The sequence below is a fragment of the Pimephales promelas genome, chromosome 25 (genome assembly GCF_988280905.1).
Source record: "Pimephales promelas chromosome 25, fPimPro1.hap1.1, whole genome shotgun sequence".
NCBI lineage: Eukaryota > Metazoa > Chordata > Actinopteri > Cypriniformes > Leuciscidae > Pimephales > Pimephales promelas.
Genome location: NC_142793.1, coordinates 3,488,245 through 3,508,264, shown reverse-complemented (window position 1 = coordinate 3,508,264; position 20,020 = coordinate 3,488,245). Strand labels below are relative to the sequence as shown.

Genomic DNA, 20,020 nt, shown 5'->3' with positions numbered 1-20,020 from the left:
TTATCTTCTGGTTTGATGATTTGTTGCCAGTGTGAGCTGAACGTCACCCCAGATGCATTAAGGGCGATTGCCCGTTTTGCGCTGGAGCGGAAGACAGGAGCCAGGGGTCTCCGCTCCATCATGGTAAACAGCAGAAAACATTCATTTAGTTCTGAATGTTGTTCGGGCGTCTCTGATGTGTGTATTCTCTGGTCCTTCAGGAGAAGCTCTTGCTGGAGCCCATGTTTGAGGTGCCTCAGTCGGACATCATTGCTGTGGAACTGACTAAGGAGGTGGTCCAGGGAAAGTGTGAACCACGCTACATAAGGTACAACCAAACCATTTTAACCCTCAGGTGCTCTTCGTTTCGGAGTCACACTTGTTATCTTCCCGGTCAAAAGTGACCGGATACCTAAAAATGAAACTTTCTCCATCCCAGTAAAACCAATGCAATTTATTTTTGTTCTATAATATTTATTCTTTTTAATTTAGTATTTTGAGACAGTTTGATTGAATTTATTAATATTTATGCAATATTTATGGTTTATTTTTGCCATGGAAAAGTATATATATTTTTCTAAATGTATATATATTTTTTTTTTTTAATTATGAATGCAGTATTTTAGTATACTATAGAGTCTTGGCCTTCAGAAAAAAAAAAATATTTTTTGAAGAAAATTAGCACCATCTAGTTACAGTATAGAGAAAAAGCGTAGAATCATGGTGTAATCACTAGCCTTCGTTTCGGAGTCACACTTGTTATCTTCCCGGACACCTAAAAATGAAACTTTCTCCATCCCAGTAAAACCAATGCAATTTATTTTTGTTCAGTTATATTTTTTCTTTTTAATTTTGTATTTTGAGCCAATTTGATGTTACTTATTAATATTTATGCAATATTTATGGTCCATTTTTGCCATTGAAAATAATACAAACTTTTTTTTATATATACATTTTTTATTTTATTTTTTTTAAGCAGTATTTTAGGTTAAAATAGAGACTAGGCCTTCCAAAAAAAAATTTTTGAAGGCAGATTAGCGCCATCTGGTAAGAGTATGGAGAGAAAGCGTAGAACCATGTTGTAACCACTAGATGAAATGTACAGTTCTCTATGGAGAGGCATGTGAATTCCCCAGCTGTTCATGGACACGTTTACTTATTTTTTTTTTTTTTGTTATAGGTGGATTTCAACATATATTTAAACAATCTCAAAGACTATTTCTTATCAAGTTTTAGATTTTTTTTTTTTTAATAGTGATTTAAAGTGTTAGTTTTTGCATTATGATTACAGTCAAACCTAAACATTGTGTTAGAAAGAGAATGCTAGGAAGCAAAGTTTATACACATTTTTTTTTTTAATTCTGAATTTGTACAAAAAACACAAAAAAAAACAATGCAATTCATTCAATTATAACACTTTATGTAAAATAATATTTAATGAGCATGTCTATTTGTGTCACTGAACCGTAACAAATATATAGGTGTGTGTTTATTTGTGCGTGTGTGCGTCTGTTTGTGAGTGTCAATATCACAATCTTGATGTTTTAGAGTGTCGCCCCTTCATTGTTGAGCACTTTTTTCTGCATCATGGCCAATTTGTAGATTGCAAATTGTAGTTTGAAGTTGTAGATTGTTTTTTTTGTCAATTTCCCATTCATTTCCTATGGTCGGTCATGTTTGACAGAAGAGCAGAAGTGTATCTCATTTTTTTACGACCACTTAAAGTGCTCGAATCATGACCTCAATTTTTTTGTGTGTTCACATACATGTTGCCATAAAAGTCACGAAGTTTCGTAATTTTCTGATGCAGCAGTGATTTTTTAGAAATTCAAAACAGATTTTTTAATCACAATTTATTGGTGTTTTTGTGTATAAATGTGTGTGTGTTAGTGTGTGGGTATGTCTGTTTTGCACTCTTGATGTTTTAGAGTGTCACCCCTTCAATGCTGAGCACTTTTTTTCTGCATCGTGGCCGATTTGTAGATTGTACACACAAAAATTCTCAAAGTTTTTGTCAATTTCCCATTCATTTCCTATGGTCGGTCATTTTTGACCGAAGAGCACAAGTGTGACTTAGCATGTTTGGATCATGACCTCAATTTTTTTGTGTGTTCACACACCCAATGCCATAAAAGTCACCAAGTTTCGTAACATTGCGATGAAGCTGTGATTTCAAAACATAAATTTTTTCGGTCAGAAATGACCGAAGAGCACCTGAGGGTTAATTCAACTTGTTATTCACTACACTAACATTTACCATATAAGGAGTATTTCACCCAAACATTCCTAGCAATGTTCCATGAAAAGATACAGCAATGAATTCGGGCTGCCCCCTAATAGTCGCTACTACACGAGAAGAGGCTTCGTCAAACAAAATTTTATTAGTCAGTTAGTCACAGGGAAAAAACTCCACAGGAAATAGGTTAATCACCTTGTGGAAATTACAGTATGTCGAATCCAAACGTTCGCCTGTCATCCATGACCTCAAAAACATCCTGGTTAGTCCAATAAAAGTCCATTTTTCAAAGTGGGGAACTATGACGTCAAAGAGGATAAAACCCCACCCCCGCAGAAGAAGATCAACGCCTACTTCAACATGGTCGGTTTAGCCCCGCCCACCGATTCGCACATTACACGCATAGCTAAATAACATAGATGCCTACCTCGTGATGACAAACCGGATCGAGCTACCGAGCAATAAATATGCACTGACGAGTGAAACTCATTATAATATTCAAAACTGTTATCCAATCACAGCAGTGGGCGTTTACTTCCAAGTGCGAGACGCCCATAAAAATGGAGTGTTTTTGAGCTAGGCTCAAAACTAGGGTAGAAAATAGCTTATTACTTATTCATTTTGATGTTTTTTTTCATGTAAAAACCAAGCGAACGTCATAAGTTGACCTCAGATGACAATATAAAAAAATTTAAAAAGCCAGTTCATGACCCCTTTAAAACCAATCAATTCACATCGAACACGAATTATGAAATCCGTATGAAAGGAGATGGTGAGTCGGCGTCGTCAACTTCATCTTTTCAGCCGACACTGACTTAGAATACACTAGTTTATTAATAAATAATTGAAATGTCTCCTTGCTTTTTTTTTTCCCGACACATTCATGTTCATGGGCATTCATGGGCACATTCATCCTCCCCCCGCCCCCGCCCCCCCCCCCCCCCCCCCCCAGTATATATTTAAGTAATTACATGAATAGAAATGTGAGATTAGTCGACTAATGGCTTAAATGAAGGGCTAGAAATGGGGTCAGCCCTACTCGATTAACATTTTTTTTTTATCAGTTATATTCTTTTTAGTTCTTCAAATCACTTTGTAGGTCTGTAACTTCTATAATTCATTCATTCATCCACAAAACTGAAGCATGAACAAACTGAATGATTCTGTTATTTGTCAACTCGACTCTTTTGACTCAATTTTTGACTTAATAGTTTATTTTAGAAGCAAGTGAATGAACATTGATATCAGTTTTTGTAAAATAAACGTTGATGTTTGTGTATTTTTAAACTAGAGCTCCCAAAGAAACAGAGGAAGAGTTTGAGGAAGACACCTGGATCAGGCATGCTGACGCCGCCAACAACTGAACATAAAGCTATCGCTTCAGCATCATGTCATTATTGCTCAAGACCGTAAATGCCATCATGATGAGCCGGGCCTAGACAGAGAGCGGGGTTTGTAGATTTTTTAAATGACAGCACATTGATAACCAGTTTAAAGAACACTTATTACCATTTAATATGGTGCATTTAATCACCTAAAGAGGAAAGTGTTATTTAAAATAAAATACAAATACACTAACATAGTAAAGCTCTAGCTTATTTTATGATCTGTCTAAAGAATTATTATGTTAATTGCGGATTTCTTGCTTTTTTTTGGCGTGTGAACATTCTAATGGAACTATTCAGATTATGTGAAATTTCAAATTTTTAATTTTAGTATTTTTCGATGGCTAATACAGCCATGACATTGGTCTTGTTTCAGCAGGACACACTCTAGCTCAGTGATCTCGCACATGTGATCCTCGTCTGCCTTTGTTTTATCCCGTTCAGTTCTACAGTGTACAGTGTTACGTACATCTACTTTTAGGTTTTTCCATTTTGAGACAACTATTAACTTAATAACTGAACAAAAACAATGTGATAATAAACTTGACAGAAGTTGCTCTCGTTTTCTATGCAGTGGTCGTCGTTTTTCGTTTTCTGTTCTATATTGTCTACTGAAATCTCGTTTTGGTTTCTGTTTAACTCTTTGTACACAAATCAAACGTGTTCTTATGTTCTCATTTTTCAGCCCACTGTTTATTTCCTTTTTAATAACAGAAACCAAATCCTTTGAGATAACGACTGTCGCATGCATTACTTTGGAAATGCCCTAAAGAACAATGAAAGAAAACAAGTTCTCTGAATTCTTTTGTTTTTCTTTGAGGTATTCATATCATATTCCTCCTTCATTGTCCCCAGGGTGGCAGCATAGAGACACATCACTAGAATTATGTTTTGGGGGATTGCCAATTCAAATAATTCAATAATTCAAGTTAAATTCATATTGGAAATTTTATTATGAACATAGGCTTAAAAAAGACATCATAGTATTACCATGAGACAGACTGAATAGGTAAACTGGCCGTTTTGTACATGTATTAACAAAACAAAAAAAGGTTGCATGGTTGTCATGCTATACTTGTCAAATTAATGGTTTTATGTAATTACACACATAATGCTCCTTAACCCTTTTGATACCTTTTTGATAATTGACATTAAATCCAAACTTAAATGGTTGTAATTCAAGAATGCTTTGGTCTTGTTTTAAAGAAAACAATCAGCAGATTATTACTGAAGTGAAAGCACTTCAAAAAATTAAACTATGAAAAAGTTATGGAAGTTATAATTTATAGTAAATCAAATATACTTTATTAATATATATATATATATTAATATAAAATAAATATTTTACAAAATATGGTTTTACTATAAAATGAAATCTATATATCTAACCAAGTTGTGTTCCAAATTTAAAGTTGATATCACAAAAATCGAAGTTCCCATGAGATTTTGTTTAGGTGTTATACCAAAAATAGCCACCGTGTGCCATTGAATTTAATTGTATGATTTGCTAACAAATTAATACATTTCTATCCAAAAATCACTTTCGTCACTAAATGTGGAACCTTGAGACTCAGACCTTTCTGACAATATGTGTTTTGTCAAGATTAGAAAAGGTTTTGATGATCAATTTTGAAAGATGATGCCCAAAAGGGGAGGGGCTTAATAAAAAATACCATTTCTATGGTAACGCAACGTCCAATTTCAAAACGGTTTTCACAGGATGAATTCTGAGTTCGTAAGCTTTCAAATGATACCTAATTTATGATAACTACTAAAATATGTTATATAATAATAATAATAATAATAATAAACAAATTATATATATATATATATAAAATACTTTTTAGAGAACTTCTTTCCTTACTTTTTAATATATAATTTTAGCTTTTTTTATTGACAAATACTAATTATGTTTTATTATTAAATTTTAGCACTAAAAACCAAAGTTTTTAATTATTAAAAGTGTGTGCGTCGACTTTTTGTGACAAAGGTCAGAAACTCCTGTAATGATGTCGATTTTTTTTGAGGTGCACTCTTGTCATAAATTCATATATTACTGTTCATTCATAATTTGTAAGAAAAAAACTGTGCTAAAGTATATATTTAGGAGTCTTAGACCTTTCCAACGATATATAGTTTCTACCTTTCACAACATTAACTGTTTTGCTAACAAATACAAGAATCCCAGTTGGAAGTAAATAAGCAGACTTCCAGGTTAATTTATTTAGAAGTGCGATACCATCACAAAATACAAAGAAATATATTTTTTAATAAGCATAAAATAAGTTAAGGCTTTAGTTATTTATGTGGACGAAGCAAATGGGAGTCAACCTGTCAAAATAGCGGAATACATTGAAATGCCCTGCAGTAAAACATCTTAAATCCATCTAAACTACTTTAAACAGTGTATTATTATTATTATTTAGGAAGTTTGTATGACCATATTTGGATTTGTTTTAATCCATTTGTCACATCACTGCTCTATTGAAATGTATAGTGAAATAATAATGAAATTTTACTATATAATTGTATGAAGTTTATTAAAGAGGTTTACACTGTAAAAAAATATTTTCAAGATATCACAACATTTTTTTTCTTTTGTCAAATCAACTTAAATAATCTATTTAGTTCAGATAACTTATTATTTTGAGTTTCTGATGATTAAATCAATCTCCTTCATTGTATTTACTCCCTTTTTCTATTTCAATCAACTTAAAATTTTAAGGTAACCAGGTTATCTTAACCAGTTAAACCAACAATATTTTTTTTTTTTACAGTGTAAGGGGGAAAAAACAGTGACCGGTTACAGCATCAAATCCAGCAAGCATGAACTCGTTCCCTTAGACAAATATATAAACTGTAAGCTAAAAAATGTTGAAAAATAACGTCATTTGTCCAGTGGTCAGCTATACCCAAATATTACACATACCCTTATTACCTATACCTTTGACATATCCCTGAGATTACAATTTGGACTGCAGAACAGTGACAAGAGAGCGTTTGAGAATAATGAAGTTGTAGGTGTATAGGAAATGTTTGGTGTCCCGAGTGTCAGTGATGATACTGCCTCCTGTCCACAGTCATCCTTCTCATCACGTCGCCGCTGAACTGGTACGTGAGTTTCTTCTTGACCTTTTTGACTTCGCCGGTCTTGCCGTAGTTGCGCAGAGCCCTGGCCATCTTCTGGTAGGTCATTCTCTTGCGGTTGCCCTTCTGCTGACCCCAGCGGCCGGCGAGCGTCTCCTTGTGTTTGGAGGAGAACTGAAAGATGCCTCGCTCTCGGTCCACCCACCAGATGCAGTCCCGCATGTCTCCGTCCTGCAGGAGGTCCAGGAGGAACTGATAGAGACGCACTTTCCGTTTGTTGCCTGTAGAAAATGACTCATTTTAAACTCCGTCTTTGGCTTCCCTTTTGATACGAATTTCTTTTCAAACACAAATTTGAAAGGGATATTGTGGGTTATGGTACACTTTGAGATCTGCAGATAGCATTCGTGAACTGCTGTTAATTACCATATAAATGTGCATACAGTGATGTTTATGGGGAAAGATATTCTGGAGTGTTTAAAGGTCGAAACCTGCTGGTATTTTGGTAATGTTCTTATATTAAAGGGATAGTTCAACCAAAAATCAAAATCCCAAATCTAAAACTGATCCCATGATTTACATACCCTCAATGTATATCTTTCACAGTTGGAGAAATATTTAAAAATCATTGCTCTTCCAAGCTTTTTAATGGTAGTGGATAGCGTCCTTATTTTGGAGTCTAAAAAAGTGCATCCATCCATCATAAAAGTAATCCATGCGACTCCAGGGGGTTAAAGGAGTAGTTCACTTTTTTTTTAAAAAACAACTTTTGCTGATAATTTACTCACCCCCATGTCATCCAAGATATCCATGTCATTCTTTCTTCAGTCGAAAAGAAATTAAGGTTTTTGATGAAAACATTCCAGCATTTTTCTCAATATAATGGACTTCATTGGGAACCAAACTGTTCAAGGTCCAAAAGACAGTTTAAGCCAGACGACGAATAAGGGTCTTATCAAGCGAAACGATCACTCATTTAAAAACAAAAAAACCGAAAACGAAACGATCGCTCATTTAAAAAATCAAACAAAAAAAAAGTTTTACGTTTTATATGCACAAATGGTCGCCTAAAACCATTTATCAAAATGAAAGAATCTTTTTCCGTGTTATTTGGTTCATTCAACAAACGAAATGAATGAGTCGACTCGGGAAAAGATTCCTTTATTTCGATGAACGAGTTCAAACAGGAGAGTCACGAACCCGCATTACAGAACAGAGCAAGGCGACCATTTAAAAGTGAACTACTTCTTTAATAAAGGCCTTCTGAAGTGTTTTTTTTTTGTAAGAAAAAATATCCATATTTAAAACTTAAATATTAAAATAGCTAAAATCTATGCAAGTCAAATTGCGCCAAAAGAGTGACCCGTGACGCATGTATGACGTAGGAGTAGCTCAAGTTTAGACTCGTCTCGCGGTTCAAGCAAACAGCGCTAGGCAACAAACTCAAGGTCGACATCTCTCTTTAAAAACTCGCGTTTTAGACTTCTAATTCGTGACTGGTGTTTTGTTTTGCTCTGTCCTCTGCGTTGGTTCAAAGGTTACTCATTCGCCATAAATCGTTGCGTACGGTCGTCTGCCGGAAGCGAGTTATTTTAGTTTATAAAGTTGTCCATATGGATATTTTTTTGCATGTTGCTTCGCTTCAGAAGGCCTCCCTGGAGTCGCATGGATTACTTTTATGATGGATGGATGCACCTTTTTAGACTTTAGAATTCGGACCGCTATTCAATACCATTCTGGCCCTGGTCTCGGTCTCGCGGACTTAGATTGCACATGCTCGCCGAGTTTACGAGTCCGTAGGCCATCCCATTCATAGACATCCGCAATAAAGACAAGATGCCTTACGGAAAAGTTTCTATCGTCATCACCGGCGGCCATCTTGTCACAGGCAAGCTTGGTTTCTTACAAACGTTATTAACGTGGCTATAATTCTGGATGATTATTTATTTATACGCTTATAATTCATAAGTATGCAGTGTCATCTCTGACGTTTATAACAAACCAAACCTTTTGAAAATCGGTAAAAAAGTGAGAGAGCAAGAGAGCTGCCTGTGACAAGATGGCCGCCAGGTTCGTACGTCGACCTCCATTGGCCAGCAGCGCGGACGAGATATCTAGCATTTATTGTGCATATCTATGGTCCCATTTAGCATTTTAACACTCTGAAGTGTGCTCAGCAGCGCCCCCTTTGTAACCTTGAACCGGTCTTCCGCGAAGCCTGCACTTTACCCAGGAATCCTTGCGAAATGCCAATCAGAAAACGCATGGGATTTCGCTCTCGTAAACATGGCTGAGAATATTTAAGGATGCAATACAATTATACAATTATAGAACTGTAAAAGCAGGCTGTGTAGTTCATATCGACCTTCATTCACATGTTTTCATGCAGCTCGCTCAATCGTAACATGTGTTTTAATGGTGCATGTACTTTTTAAATAACCATAACTTGCTCAATTTTCAACCGATTTTAAAACAGTTTGGTTTGATATAAACGTCAGAGATGTAGTTATAACACTGTATACTTATGAAAAATAAGTGCATAAATAAATAATCATCAATAATTATAGCCACGTTAATAAGGTTTGTAAGAAAACAAACCGTTTGCAAATCCGTCAAGATGTTAACGAGATAAAGAGTATTTTTGTTCGTGTTAACCACTCATTTTACAGCAGCTTGCCTGTGACAAGATGGCCGCCGGTGATGACGATAAAGACTCTCTGTAAGATATCTAGCTTTATATGGATATCTATGACCACAACAACCAGACCTTCTTCCTGTTTCCGGCATGACGATCGAGTTTGTCCCGAAAATACCTCTCACTGTGCCCTCGCAGACTCGCGCTAAGGGTCCTATAGGTCTGCACTACATGACGTCACCAAAGTGTGGACTCTGAGGAAGTTCACAAGTCCGGAGTGTGCCTAAAGCTTAGAAGAGCCAGGATATTTTTTAATGTAACTCCGATTGTGTTCATCTGAAAAAAAGGAAGTCAAATGCACCTTGGATGGCTTGAGGGTGAGTAAATCATGGGGTCATTTTCTTTTTTCGTTCACTATTCCTATTTATAATGCATATGTAACCCCTCCGCCCGTGTCTCCGGCATGAGAGTCAGGCGCTCTAATAAGGAGGCTAAAGACTGTCGCTAGAGCGCCTATTGAGATTAGAGGAGTGAGGTTTATTTGCACAGCAACTACGAGCTGGCCTCCGTTACACATACTTTTGAAATAATAGGAGTGTTAAGGTAGTATGCTACTGTGCTGTAGCCGAGACCAGAAGAGAGTCCGAGACAAACCTCATGTTGGACCGGGGTTCGAGAGCTCACCTGAGAGAGTGCTGGAGGTGCACGGGTGTCCGTCGTGGTCCTCCTCTCCTTCGGACACCTCAAAGGGTGGACTGCGCCCCCCGGGGTCCTCCTCATCAGTACTGCAGTGGGGGAGCGGGGACCGCGGGTACAGCGCGTGGGGGACGTACGTATACTGTCGAAAAACACCAACAGTCCTTAGGTCTACCTCCATATGAAGGTTATCATGCTAACCATGACACAGGAACTCACAAAATCAATGACCAACTCAAGAGAAAACATGATTTTTAATTTAAAAAAAGCACGAACCTACGACCCTAAAACTAACCCCCCAGTGGGTTATACGAAAACATGTCAATGAGATTGTACGAATCCTTACGTATTTGTCAACAAAACAACAACAAAAAATGTCATGAGACTCATTTCATTTGATAAAGCGAAATATAAAGGAAAATGGCTGACAAATGCAAATGAGCAAGTTTTTTTTCTGAAAAGTTTATCGAATGTACATTCCCATTTCCCACACTTATTTTCGAGCAGAAAATGCTGGTTTAGCATGATCTTATATTAGTGGTACCAAATACTTGGAAACCACAGAATTGCTCTTCATTGAAAGAGGAAGTGGAAAAACTCAGTGTCAACAGAAAAGGGACACACAATGATTTACAAATCAAGCGCACATCACGTTTTGCTTCCAAATCGTCCCGGAGAGCCACAGAGTTTCAATTCTATCAGCAGAATCCTAACAAACAAACACATATCGGTAAACTTTTTATATGGCCGGTTTATTACTTAGCTATAATCATAATCATAGCGGTGTATATAAAATTAAAGTGTACTCTTATTTTACACTTAAACACACGTAATATGTTTAATCTGTTAAATAAAAGGCTTTTAAATCTCTGCCCTCCTTTAGCTCTCAAATTCAGAAATGGCGTGCCTAAATGTATTGAGGCAAAGGTAAAGTTTTGACTGGCTAGCATGTTTAAGTTAAAGTCGGCATGAAATCAAATTTGACGAATCGTATTTTTATATGTAATATTGTAGTGTTTATTATGAATGATTTATCTGTGCACTTCATTATTTTTTTAAACACATGTACCCTTATAATCTTTAATCAAATACAGTACCCTCCCCCATCGAAGCGAAAGGGTGCGGCCAGATCTGATGAGGGTGTGGCTATCAGTGAACCGCCTCTCAGTGAATCGCATTCAAATCTGCCTCCATTTTGTTTCCAATACCCAACCTCCAACCATCCAATCAATTCCTGAAGGATGAAATCAAGCCCCGCCCTACATTTTTTTATAATTTCAGAAGCCGTTTCACTCGTATATACGTCACGGCAATGAAAAAATGTCAATCTCAACTTCCATTTCACGGCGACTTTAAAGGACAACTCCGGCGCTAAATGAACCTTAAGTCTAATTACACATTGTTACCTAGTCAACCGTTATCTGAGATTTGTTTTCATGATTGCCGAATGTAAATAGTTTTATCTCTAAAAACAGTTTAGCCTATAACGCTAGTATAATGCTAGTATATAGGGCATAGAGTAATGACAAATAAAAATCGCCTGTTATTACCACTAACAAGGCTCAAAATAGCCCCACAGCAACACGACAGCATAATAAGGGTCCCTACATTCAAACCGAAGCATTGAGAACGTTGTCAGTGTCCATACAGTTTAATAAGAAGATATTTTATACACACAGTCAACTTCGCGAATACAGGAAGAAGACATCTTGGAAAAATAGTCTCGACCAGTCGATCTACGAACGCCGATCCAAGTGCGCTGGTGAGATGCTAATAAGGTGATAAGGTGAGCGCGAACAGTAGGCTACGTGTACATACTGAAGAGAAGAAAACGGTTCGTGTTTGTGTTTCTTCTGGAAACAACGGACCATATGAGATTCTGCTCAGTTCAGCGCACTTGGATCGGCGTTCGTAGATCGACTGGTAGAGACTATTTTTCAAAGATGGCTTCTTCCTGTATTCGCGAAGTTGACTGTGTCTATAAAATATCTTCTTATTAAACTGTATGGACACTGACAAAGTTCTCAATGCTTCGGTTTGAATGTAAGGACCCTTATTATGCTGTCGTGTTGGTGTGGGGCTATTTTGAGCCTTGTTAGTGGTCATAACTCTATGCCCTATATACTAGCATTATACTAGCGTTATAGGCTAAACTGTTTTTAGAAATAAAACTATTTACATTCGGCAATCATGAAAACAAATCTCAGATAACGGTTGACTAGGTAGCAATGTGTAATTAGACCAAAGGTTCATTTTGCGCCGGAGTTGTCCTTTAAGTTAGTACCTACTTAAAGATGGATTTTAGATGTCGTAACTAGAAAAAAAACTATCAAGCAAAACATTGGTCTCCATTGTTGGATGTTCAGATGTAACCTTGTTTATTGCAGCGCAGTCTCATCCCGTCTTTTGACCATACTTCAACATCCGCCTTTTTAGGGTACCCTTAAACGTCGGTTAGATGACGTTATCGGATCCTAACCCTACCCCAGACCTAAACCTACCCCTAAACCGACCCCGTCACCTAACTGACGTTAAAGGTAAAGCGTCAGTTGTATGACGGCCTGGGATCGTCATGTAACTGACGTTTAAGGGTACCCTAAAAAGGCGGATGTTGACGCATGGTCAAAAGACGTCCCAAGACGACAGTTATATGACTTCTTGGGATGAGACTGTGTTATTTATTGTTGAAATTAATCACAAATATTTGACTGTACTATCGATGCTTTGCCAGACATCAGTGTTTGTGCAGGACAAGTTCAGTCACTAATGAGTCAGTCACGGCTCAGCAGATTGGCTCAAAATATATATTTCTGGAACCTCGCAAAATAACAAAAAAAGGCAGATAAAGGGCCAGACTTACTAACCCGTGCAAATTAGCTCGATTCACTTTACAGACGACGAGCAGTTTAAAGAACACAGACGCAGCTGGATCATTTCCATTAACCCTCTGGGGACGGATTGGGCGGTAAAAGTAAATGACATACTTTTACAAATGTGTACTTATCTTAAAAAACTATTCTTGATAGAAAGGTGCGGATCTTTTTTGCCGTCTTCCTCTGAAAACAGTGATAACTTATCCGGCTTGTAGACACACCTTCAAACGCCAATGAAATTGATGTTGTTTGGCAGATTCACGAGCAACAACCAATGGAAAAATTACAGATGGAGAAATATTTTTCTTACCCAATCAGGGGAAGGTTACCATGACGTAATCTAGCAAACCGGAGGACTCTGTAGCCTTGCAAGGGGTGGTACCATAGATGTCTATATAAAGGCTAGATGTCTTAAAGCGGAGTTTCTATCGTCATCACCGGCGGCCATCTTGTCACAGGCAAGCTGATATAAGATGAGTGATCAGCACGAACACAAATACTCTTATCTCGTTGAAATCTTGACGGATTTACAAACGTTATTAACGTGGCTATAATTATCTGGATGATTATTTATTTATACACTTTTTATTCATAAGTATGCTGTGTCATAACTACATCTCTGACGATTATAACAAACCAAACCGTTTGAAAATCAGTAGAAAATTGAGGAAGTTATGGTTATTTAAAAAGTACATGTACCATTAACACAATGTTACGAGTGAGCGAGCTGCCTGTGACAAGATGGCCGCCAGGTGCAGATGTCGACCTCCATTGGCCAGCAGTGTGGACGAGATATCTAGCCTTTACATAGATATCTATGGGTGGTACTATACAGTAAGGGATATGACAACAGCGTTGAGTGGTGGAGACCACAGAAAGCGAACGGATGCGTCGAGTATAATCAAGGCTTTACGGAGCGAGAGCGCACTGAAATTTATATGAGAGAGAGAGAGAGAGAGAGAGAGAGAGAGAAGAATTCTAATATATATATATATATTAACATTGTTTATTATTTTAGCTCTTTTATAATGGCAAGCAGTAAACGATTTAAGGTGGAACAGGCTCTGGAACAATTACTGGAGAGTGACGAGGAGAAATCATTGCTTCGAAAATTCTAAGCATTCCTAAGAAAAACGCCTGGGACTATTTGTAAATAAAGTTAGATTTTTCATTGTTCTTTACAATTTTATTTATCAATTACACATGTCTGTCAAGCAAAGGCTTTGACAAATATAGTTTTTGTTCAAAAACTCTTTTCAGTGATTTTCAGAAATAAATGACAAAAATCAAATTTCCATTTTTGAAATTATCTAGTATATTGTACATTTTTCACTCATACTTCCTTTATAAACACATTACATGCATGCTTATGTTAGCTTAGAGTCTTCTGAATCCATAGACACCAAACACATAGGCAGTGTTCCATCTTCATTACATATAGTTTATAAGCCCAAATGTAAAAATAGAGAAAACTGACAACAAAAAAAAGGACTCAGTCCCCAGAGGGTTAATGACCAACACAATCTACCAAGAGCAGCGCAAATCAGCGTCTGGTTTAAACATAGACTATTATGCTTTTTTTGGTGGTAAATAATGATGAATAAATTCACGAGCGCAAACCTTAGTAAATCACCTTGCATGATTCATTTAAATATTCTCCTCCCGTACATTTTGCGTCTGAAAGGGAAACTCCTACAAATGCATATGCGATAAGATCAGCCGCAAAAATAACCTTTTCCACGACTTACAGCGCTAATTTTTGCAATGGATGCCGCCGGTGTAGACGTGATGTCAGAGAGTAAGTTACAGTTTTAGTGTTATAGGCAGTCTTCACTGTGATTGACAGGACTAATAACTGGCACTAACCGCTTTGGGGGAAAATCATGTGCATGATCTTAACAACAACAGAAGATAAATTGTATGGATTAGTCTAATTTTATGAGGCTTTTATTGTGCTTTTTATTGCTTTACAGCACCTAATTCACTTTTATTTTATGGAGAAGAGCTGCTCCATTTATGCCGAACAAGGACAATATAATCATTAAGTGGAGTAAATCATTATGTTTTTTTATTTTTATTTTGTTTTAAATATTTTTTCTTTACAGTAATTGTACTGTACAGCACTCTTGGTCTGAAATTTACATTCAAACCAAATTCAAAACTCCTAGTTTGCATTAAACTCAAAAGCTGTCATGAGGTTTGACTGTGATTGTGTTTAGCGAACGATGTGTGTGTGTGTGTGTGTGTGTCATTGTGTAGCAGCAACAGTCTTTTTTAGTCAGGAAAGACAGAGTTGAGCAATCAGTCTGTCTCCTCCACTCACATCCTGTCCATCTCTTTCTTTTCCTTTATCATTTCTTTCTCTCAGACCTTTTCACTGATTGCAATACACTATCTGTTACTAAATATTAATAGTTAATAATAAAAAGGAATATTCATTTTTAATTTTTAGTAACCTAACGCTTTCTTATTGTACCGAATATAATATTTGACTTCATTTTTATTGTGTTGAGAGGCCACAGTTAATAGCCAACACACTAAAATCTATATTTTCCCAGCAACAAAATAAATAAAAAGAAGATTTTTAGGCTTCACATAACAGAACCAATTCAGTACATAAGATTGAAATAGATAATAAGAGATGTTATACCATTATGACACTAACCTGTGGAGGAATCACAGGTAGAAGTGTTCCCATCCCTCCATCCACAGACGGGTGGAAGGACTCCACTTCTCCATAGCGGTATGTGGTGGGATGAAGCTCAGTGAAATGGTTTCCTTGAGGCGGCTCAAACTCACTGTGATGAGCGTGAACACTTGTGTAGTCCCAGCCACTTTCTTCCATGGGAAAGGAGAACAAAACGGAGTTGACTTAAAAACGGCTTCTTTTGATTGTTTGTTTTTTGTTTTTTTCTGCCGTGAAATGACTCGTTTTCATTACAGTATCAGAGACCAACAAACCAGTCCCGGACATTCAGAGCCTCAGACAGAGAATCAGTGGATCATCACACTATGAGATAACAAGAATCACAAATACATATTAAAACAACTCACCGGGATGAGTCTCCGGGTCAGTACTGAGATACGGGTAGAAGTCATATATCGGCCGGGGGTCATGGTCATACGGAATTATTTCTTCAGACAACTGAAAATACATTCAATTGTTTTTCTTTCACTTTTAAAATTTGTTACAAATTTACAAACTCTTGTGTTACTAACTCGATTTCTATAATTACACTTAATTACATAAATATACTTTAAAAGTTTTGCCTGGAAATGTTTAAATCGGAAAGACAAATGTCACATACTTACAGGAGAAATAACACAGCTTTCCATTCTGTAATGCAACATGAAGCCCTTCAATCATATAACTTCTTTTGTGGTGTCTATCTCACAGTTTCACACTTATTTACAGAATATTGCATAACGTGGAAATTACTTCACAAGCGCGCTGTACTGTGGTATCTCTTTTTTTTTTAATGGGCAAATCTTGTTTTTAAGAATCTTCTGCCTTCAGCTTCACTGTCCTGGTGTACAAAAAGACTAAATTTCCTGTATCGCCCATGAGCGATTAGCCTGACTTTACTGACAGATCTGGCCTCTGATAGGTCAAATGTGGCGATGACTCGTGATTTTTCAGCTGTGACACTGTCAAGGGATGTCAACCAATCGTGATCCAGTTGATGGGATGGCCTTATGTGCATCTCCACCTTCTCTTGGAATATTAATTTCTTATAATTATGATCTGGCATTAGAAGAGTTGACAGATGATGCATTTTTGAGCAAAAAGTGTGTAGGCCTTCATTAAATGGCATCAAACTTTCTTCTACCATAAAATGTTTTTTTAACTTTTTTTTTATGGTCTTACTCATGGATTATATTCAACAGTTTTGCACCGTTGTGCTAATTAAATACATCGAGTTGTATTCGTGAGGACTCGCACGAGCAGTAATCCAGCTTCTGGAAAACCCTCAGTCTCTGAGTATACGGTGAACAGGCCGTGATGTTGTGGCCTCGAGTCAGTCAATCAGAGGGACGTTTTTACATGTGCTATTGTCTGAGAATCATAAACTTCAGCGTTTGGCCAAAGTGAAGTTCCGAGAGAACTTTGTTCCCTTTTTAATCAAAGCTTTGTACTGTTATCATAGGTTTTGAGGAAGCAACTACTATTGCAGCAGAGACAAATGTATTATTCTGTGTTTGACTTGGATTTTCATATGCTAAACTCAATTGACATTAGGCAGTTCTTTTGAAAGGGGAATATCTATCTATCTATCTATCTATCTATCTATCTATCTATCTATCTATCTATCTATCTATCTATCTATCTATCTATCTATCTATCTATCTATCTATCTATCTATCTATCTATCTATCTATCTATCTATCTATCTATCTATCTATCTATCTATCTATCTATCTATCTATCTATCTATCTATCTATCTATCTATCTATCTATCTATCTATCTATCTACAGTATCTATCAAATAATCCTGTAAAAAACTGGGAGCTGTTGTTGCCAGCAACATACCGTAACTTTACGGTGTGTTACTGTTTTTGTGTTACAGCATATAGCTATTAAATTAAAGTGTTATACTGTAGCTGACAATACAGTGTTTAGCTGATAATTTCAAGAACAGTAACACACCGTATTTTTACAGTATGATGCTGGTTTGGGGGAAAATCATGTGCATGAACTTAACAACAACAGAAGATAAATTGTATGGATTAGTCTAATTTTATGAGGCTTTTATTGTGTTTTTATTGCTTTACAGCACCTAATTCACTTTTATTTTATGGAGAAGAGCAGCTCCATTTATGCCGAACAAGGACAATCTAATGGGTTTAGAACAAAATAAGCTGAGTAAATCATTATGTTTTTATTTTTATTTTGTTTTAATATTTTTTCTTTACCGTAATTGTACTGTACAGCACTCTTGGTAAGAAATTTACATTCAAACCAAATTCAAAACTCCTAGTTTGCATTAAACTCAGAGGCTGTCATGAGGTTTGACCGTGATTGTGTTTAGCGAATGATGTGTGTGTGTGTGTGTGTGTCACAGCTGCCAGTAGTTTACCGTTTTTTTACAGGATTATTTTTTTTACAGTGATCTATCTATCTATCTATCTATCTATCTATCTATCTATCTATCTATCTATCTATCTATCTATCTATCTATCTATCTATCTATCTATCTATCTATCTATCTATCTATCTATCTATCTATCTATCTATCTACACAGTAAAAATTGTAAGCTAGTACAAAAAAAAACTCTTGGTACTAATTTCCACTAGCTTTTTCTTGTTGACTCAACTTTTGTAAATAACAGTTATACAAACTGAAAATAAGTTGTTTGTGACAACAACAACAACAAAAAAGTTTAGTTGAGTCAACTTGACGTTATTGGTTTTCTGGAGAGGTGCAACTATTCTGTAACAAACCTTTTGTAGTTAAACCAATTCAACATTTTTTGTCCATTGGATTTTTTTTTATTAAAAATCATTTGTTCCTCACCGTTTTGGTGACGAGTGTTTCCTTTGCTTGGTCAGTTTGGCTATTTGTGTGAGATTGTGGTCTTTGTAACCGTGTTTATAAAAACACATTATGTGTTGCTATGAAAAAGAAATCCAGATGATCAAGTTTTCAGCCTCATAAACTAGCATAAATCCAACACTGTATACAAATATTTTCATGATTTGTAATCAGTTTCTGGTGATTAAATTAATCACCTTCATTGTATTAACTCAATTTTTCCATGTCAATGAACTTAAAATTTTAAGGCAATCAGGTTACTTTTTTTAAGTTAAACCAACAATACTTTTTGTGTGTATCTTAACAGTGTATCTTATTTCTGACCAGAAGTGATTTTTTTTATTAATATTTTACCAGCAAAACTTTCTTGCAGCAGATTGGACATTCTAAATTCTGATTTGAAAATACATTATGGGAAAAAGTCTTTTGACACACACAGACATAAATAAACATCATATGAATCTCAACAATGGTGACATGCTTCATGCTGCTATGCATGCTGGGAGCCACCATAGTATTAAAATCATGACTCCCAGCATGCATTGTGGCATGAAGCATGTCACCATTGTTGAGATTCATACGCGGAATCTTGATGTCAGAATCTTGATGTCTTGACATTCCCACAATGTATTTAAAAATCAAAATTCAGAATGTCTAATCTGCTGCATAAAAGTTTTGTTGGTAAACCTAATATATTATTCACAAATCTTTTAATCAGTAAGAGTAAGAGTAGTGACCTATTCCCTTTAGATAACCTGATCAGTTTTCTTTGCAACAAACTATGCTAAATACTATTACAAAGGCCACAACTCCACATAAATGCTGAGAGTCAAACTGGTCAACTCAAGAAAACGCTCATCACCAAAATGGTGACCAAACTTTAAAAAAAGCTACATATGAACATGTTTATTCTTAATAAGAACTTCTGTTTCCAATAGACAAAAATGTTTAATTGGTTTAACTACAAAAGGTTTGTTACAGAATATTTGCACCTCTCCAGAAAACAAATAATGTCAAGTTGACTCAACTAAATGTTTTTTTTCTTCTTTTTTTTCTGTGTCACAGACAACTTATTTTCAGTTCGTAAAACTGTTATTTGCAAAAGTTGAGTCAACAAGAAAAAGCTAGTGGAAATTAGTACCAAGATTTTTTTCTGTGGACGAGATTTGAACAGTGTGGATTTTTGCTGAACTAACACAACAAAATTAGTTAATTAACAAAATTAGATCTATCTATCTATCTATCTATCTATCTATCTATCTATCTATCTATCTATCTATCTATCTATCTATCTATCTATCTATCTATCTATCTATCTATCTATCTATCTATCTATATCTATATATATATATATCTATATATATATATATATATATATATATATATATATATATATATATATATACATACCCCCTTACCCTACGTATCACAGAAATCGTTTTAGTATTTTCAGAAAAAATCAGTTATTATGATTTATAAGCTGTTTTTCTCATGGGGACCAAAACATGTCCATGTCCCCAAAGTGCAAGGATTTCGGATCCACATCCAGGGACATTCTGTTTCCATAAAGTATAAGGTATACCTGAACCACAAA

The 20,020-nt window shown here is 35.9% G+C and overlaps 2 protein-coding genes across 3 annotated transcripts in view; one reads left to right on the top strand and one right to left on the bottom strand.

The window, feature by feature from the left end:
* Positions 1–4,157, top strand: part of clpxb (caseinolytic mitochondrial matrix peptidase chaperone subunit Xb) — a 40,909-nt gene extending 36,752 nt beyond the window's left edge. The window contains exons 13-15 of the mRNA XM_039681985.2: positions 31–123; positions 201–307; positions 3,507–4,157. Coding sequence (XP_039537919.2) covers positions 31–123; positions 201–307; positions 3,507–3,579 — 273 coding nt within the window. The 3' untranslated portion in view covers positions 3,580–4,157. The remainder of the gene's footprint in view (positions 1–30; positions 124–200; positions 308–3,506) is intronic.
* A 1,625-nt stretch (positions 4,158–5,782) lies between these two features.
* spi1a (Spi-1 proto-oncogene a) lies at positions 5,783–16,503 on the bottom strand. 2 transcript variants are annotated; one of them, XM_039681983.2, is made up of 5 exons: positions 16,204–16,503; positions 15,946–16,036; positions 15,542–15,729; positions 10,007–10,160; positions 5,783–6,968 (listed from the first exon to the last, which is right to left on the bottom strand). In XM_039681983.2, exons 1-5 carry the CDS (start codon positions 16,240–16,242, stop codon positions 6,652–6,654), a joined length of 789 nt encoding a protein of 262 aa, XP_039537917.1. In that variant the 5' UTR covers positions 16,243–16,503; the 3' UTR covers positions 5,783–6,651. The 2 variants fall into 2 exon arrangements, with proteins under 2 accessions (XP_039537917.1, XP_039537918.1); XM_039681984.2 differs by having other exon boundaries at positions 15,557–15,729; positions 16,204–16,501.
* Positions 16,504–20,020: the final 3,517 nt, after the last annotated feature.

Coding starts and splice junctions, on each gene's coding strand:
- spi1a (XM_039681983.2), bottom strand. CDS start 16,242: ATGTTGCATTACAGAATGGAAAGCTGTGTTATTTCTCCT. Junction 16,037..16,203: donor AAAGCTGTGTTATTTCTCCT/GTAAGTATGTGA, acceptor ATGTATTTTCAG/TTGTCTGAAGAAATAATTCC. Junction 10,161..15,541: donor CACAGGTTAGTGTCATAATG/GTATAACATCTC, acceptor GTTTTTCGACAG/TATACGTACGTCCCCCACGC.